General features: G+C 34.0%; 1 protein-coding gene across 1 annotated transcript; it reads right to left on the reverse strand.

Moving 5' to 3' along the window:
* Positions 1–350: 350 nt before the first annotated feature.
* On the reverse strand, positions 351–1737 carry LOC145002951 (uncharacterized). The gene is made up of 3 exons (XM_078962128.1): positions 1298–1737; positions 696–1219; positions 351–628 (listed from the first exon to the last, which is right to left on the reverse strand). The coding sequence occupies exons 1-3, from the start codon at positions 1558–1560 to the stop codon at positions 351–353; spliced, it is 1065 nt and encodes a 354-aa protein (XP_078818254.1). The 5' UTR covers positions 1561–1737.
* Positions 1738–5104: the final 3367 nt, after the last annotated feature.

Consider the following 5104-nt stretch of genomic DNA (forward strand, 5'->3'; position numbering starts at 1 on the left):
GTCCATATTAAATTTGGCAGTAATCAATTGTTAATGTGTTGATGTGATCCAAGGGTAATATGGTCCAGATTAACAACAACAACAACACCAAACTTTGCTTAATGTAGTAATACTAAATTTACTTGATTTATGATAGATAATATAAGATTAAACAATCTATATGCAAATAACCGTACACCAAAGCATATAGATAAAAGACAAAGTTGTAATATTCCATCAGCATGTGCACTATTACAAAAGTTGTGCCCACAGTTGTCCTAATATGTCAAAAGATGTGCCATGTGCCATGATTCTTAAAGTTTTCCCAATTACATATTTATAAGACTAAAAGTTTGTCTTTCCAAATAAAATCATTCCAACACCATTGGGTTGTGTCCAGTGCTTCCTTCTTTCTTCAAAACCTTCCTCCTCAACCCTATCTTGGTAATTCTTTCTGAGTATTTTTGTATCCTCTGCCTAGTTGCAACTGGTTGAGCAGGGACATCAACATCTGGATGTGGATCATCTACTTGAACTGGTTCAACATGTGGAGCTGGTACATCAACTGGATCCACTGGATGTGCTTGAACTGGATCAACCTGTGGAGCTGGTACTTGAACTGGATCCACTTGAACTGGTTCCACTTTACCTGCTATACAAATATGTAGCTAATGAGTTGGATGTTCCATTTAAATTATATTGTTTTAATAGCATACCTTTCTCTTTTTTACATTTTTTAGTTTTCTTGTTTTTTGGCCTTGAAGTGGATGCTACATCTGCTGGTCTAGTAGGACATGTTAATCTATTGTGGCCTCTTTCTCTACAAATAGTGCATCTATTAACTGAACCTGCTTTTGAGATAGTATGCCTTGTTTTCCCCTTGCTTTCCATCTCAGATTGATCTTTTTTCCTTTTAAGGGTTGGCCTTCCTGGTAACCTTCTTTTTTGAGGAGGCAATGGCTTCATGTAGGGAGCTTCAGGCCACATGGAACTACCATTAAGTGGGTTAATGGTATGGTTGTAACAAGTCAAGAACATGGCTGTATGGAACCATGGTGCAACATAATCCTCTGCATTCCTGTTAAGGTATGAAATGGCTGCCACTGCATGCACACATGGGATACCTGATACTTGCCAAGATCTACATCCACATGTGTTGTTGTTAAGGTCCACAGCATATCCATCATTTCCAATCCTAACTTCATATTGTTGTATCCCAGATGGTATAACACCCCAAAATCTGCCCAAAAAAATAAGAAGTTCTATTAATCTTATAGATGAGACATATAATATTTATAAAATAGAAGTTATATCATACCTTTGCTGTTTCTTTAGCTTTGATATCTTCAACCTTATAGATGGACATATTTTTAAATTCCCCCAACTTTGTCCCTCTTGCAACATTTTATACATCCTCTCCATTGCATAAATCCTTATCTCTTCCAACATGGTGATGAGTGGCCTTTTCCTAGCAAGATCAATAACAGAGTTGAAACTTTCTGATATGCCATTCTCATAAGCATCACAAGCCCTGTCCACTTCAAAGAATGCCCTGCACCAACTTTTAGGGTCCCTTTCCATGAGGTGTTCATAAGCCAAAGGGTCAATTTTTTTATGGAATTCATTTCTGCCTCAAATTTTGGTTGAGTAGTACTAGCAGCTGCTGCCCAAAACAACTTCCTATATTGTTCACCTTTGAAACTTTTCTTGAAGTTAGCATAGATGTGCCTAGCACATTGTCTATGCTCTGCTGCTGGAACCCTTTCTTTGACAACTTCTATTAATCCCTAAAAGAAAGCATGAAATAGATGACATAACAAAAACATTCAACTTAAACAAAACAAAACAGAAATATACCTTGTGTTGGTCTGATATGAGGGCCAATCCATGACCAATTCCCATTTCAATGTCATCCAGAAGGAGGTCAAGAAACCACTTCCATGTTTCCTTATTTTCAACTTCCACCACAGCCCATGCAATAGGGAAGATGTGGTTGTTTGCATCCCTACCCATAGCTGCTAACAGTTGGCCTCTACATATACCCTTTAAAAAACAACCATCTACCCCTATTACCCTCCTACATGCTGCAATCCAACCATTCTTCACACCCTTAAAACAAACATACATTTTAGAAAAGTAGGTTGTGGAATCAGGCATGACATTCACATCTATCTTTACTGTTGAACCAGGATTTGTCCTCATTATTTCTTCTCCATAACTCCATACTTTACCATAATGTTCTATCAAACTACCCTCTATCTCATTCAAAGCATATCTCGTAGCATTTCTACATTGAGTGACACTAACAATCAAGTTAAACTTTGTACTCACTTTGGCCTTCATTTTCCTTATGCTCATTTTAGGGTTCTTCACAAGTTGATTCTTAAAATGCATTCCCATCCATTTATATGTTACAATGGAACCAAGTTTGAAGACTCTTGAACAGTTATGCTCATCAACTAATGACTTAATTTGGAAAGACCTTTCACTGCTCATCCAGGAAGCCCACAGTCTAAAAGGACAAGAGGGGTTCTTGTTCTCTTTACAACATCTCACTAATAACCTTTGACTATCATTTTTCTCAAAATAAAGGTTATACCCATTCTTCACTGCATAGTTAGTCAAACAATTTTTCAATTCCATGGGGTTAGAGAATCTCATACCTAGAATTAGCACCATTTTGTCCCATTTCTGGTTCTCATTATGGACAGGGTACATTGGTTTGTCATCTCCATTCTTGGTTTCAACCTCATCAGTTTCAACCTCATCATTTATATCCTTACACATACCTGACACCCGATGTAAGAATTCATCACCAATAGTCTTGTCAAGAGAAGGAATGTAATCATCTGCTTCATGCTCATATGGAATATCATCAGAAAGTTGTGAATCTTTATCATCATCCAGGTCTTCCTCAGAATAATGCCCTTCATCATCAGCCCAATCAAGTACAGGTTCATTTTCATGGTCTATATACACATTCATTCTTAGACCGGCTTCATCACTATAACCCGTTTCAATAAACTCAAAGTAGTCAGCATCATTCGTAATTCTCCTAATACCCTCTGCCAATGGTTCATTTCTAGTGCAATAATATACATTATCACAACTGCCTTCAATCAACTTTGCAATGAACAAGTTAAAGTCTTTGAAATCCATTGCACCAAAATCGACATCACAGATTGAAACAACAACAGCGTTCAAGTATACTAATGATTTTGGTGCGAATAAACCATTATAATGTAAATAAACTGTTAAATACTTACTTTGTTTGGAATCGGAGGCCATCTTCTTCACTATAACACTCGCATTCACCAGTTCTCTTCAATTTCCTAACCGTATGCTTCGATTGAACTTTTTCTTCCCTCAATTAAAAAGAACCCTAACTGTAAGGACAAACGGGTGAAAGAGAAACGGTAATTAAATGTGTTCTAATTCCACGTAATAAGACATGTCATCTCTAATTAAATGTAGTAACCGGTAAAACAGGTGATAACCGGTCACAGTGGCTTTGGTGAACAGGGATTATAAGTTCAATGATATAATAAAGACAAAAAAAAGATAAGGGACCTAATGAATACAAGACGAATACTTTATTACCCTCAAAGGTCATTTTCCCAAATAATCTATAATCATTAATGATTCTTCAAAATGATTTTTAATATTAATAAACACATCAATTTAATGTATAATTATTTAATCACACGTAATACTTATAAAAACAAAAAATATAAATATTGTTTGTGTTTCCCTCTTAATGACATAAACAAGCAAACAGAACTTAAAAGAGAGCAATGTTATGTTTTTTTAATATAAAAAATACAACAGAAATATTTTATATATAATTATAAAAATAAAAATGATAAAAATAGTATATGATGATTATGAATTTAATATTTAACACTTGATAAAAAAAATTAATTGTACAAAACCCAAAACTCAAGAAAAAAACAGCTGATATTATAGACTTATGGACCCAAAAAACTACAAGACTATTTGGATGTTGGACTTGGACTACCTAGTAACTAAAGAGATAACAAACAATAAATGGATCTTTATTATACTATGAATTCACTTTATGTCTTTCGGTTGTGATTGTGAACCTTGAGTCTCTTAAGTCGCTGACATTGGACTAATTGTATCCTTGCTTTAGTTGTGTTAAGATTATCTAGACTAGTTTACCACTTTGGGCTTTGCTTATTACATTATAATCTGAATATATTAAGATTATATATTTTTATAGTGGACTAATCATATCTTAGTTTTAATTGTCCGGAAATGATCTTTTTATTGTTTAGTATGAAGTAATCGGGAATGAAATGGTTCATTCCAACTATATGCAAATGATGTTTTGTTTCATGGAATGTAATAGATTATAACAAATGTGATTCCTTTTATTTTGTTATCAAGTGTATTTTATTCCACTATAATATGGAATGAAAACTTGTTATCAGATATATAGTTGTGTTTTTATGAAATTTTACCAAAATTTTCTTATTTCATGATTTGATCACATTTTATTTTCTAAAATAACAAGTGTGCGTGTACATAATATAAAATAATAATAATAATAATAATCATCTCCATAAAATAATTTAAATGCGGTCATTAAATGTTATAATTCATTCATTTAACTTCACCATCCTATTACTTTATTATTATTTTTTCATATAATCATAAACTATCTTTGATAAATAATTGTAGGAATACAAGGGATGAAGCACGAAGCCCATTTTTTCCAACTTTTTTCAATATATATACTTTTAGCCTTTTCGGGTGACCCATTTTAGGTGACCCATTTACTCATAAGGGGACAACACTCATTATTATGATCTATGAGACCTAAATTTGATGTTCAAACCACACGCATAGTCCAACGTGTAACCTAAACCACAAATTCGATGGCTCATGCTCACTCATCTTCTAAATTTGGTAAGAAAAGCATGATTCAAGTAAAAGCACATTGAATGAATGAATGGTTCAACTAAGTCCACAATGACTTATGACCACATAAATTGACCCTTCACGTACACCAAAGATCAAAGCTCTTTTGGCAACTAGAAAAACAGAATATGGATGTGTGTAGAAGGTGACTGAAGTCATAAAATCCATCGAGTGTTTGGTT

The sequence above is a fragment of the Lactuca saligna genome, chromosome 6 (assembly GCF_052625555.1).
Source record: "Lactuca saligna cultivar CGN05327 chromosome 6, ASM5262555v1, whole genome shotgun sequence".
In the NCBI taxonomy this organism is placed as follows: domain Eukaryota; kingdom Viridiplantae; phylum Streptophyta; class Magnoliopsida; order Asterales; family Asteraceae; genus Lactuca; species Lactuca saligna.

Bases quoted from the DNA above. Each gene is read 5' to 3' on its own strand.
- LOC145002951 (XM_078962128.1), bottom strand. From the start codon at position 1,560: ATGGAAAGGGACCCTAAAAGTTGGTGCAGGGCATTCTTTGAAGTGGAC. The intron at 1,220-1,297 runs GTATGATATAAC...TTTTTTGGGCAG, and splicing joins AAGCTAAAGAAACAGCAAAG to ATTTTGGGGTGTTATACCAT. The intron at 629-695 runs GTATGCTATTAA...TTTGTATAGCAG, and splicing joins AAAATGTAAAAAAGAGAAAG to GTAAAGTGGAACCAGTTCAA.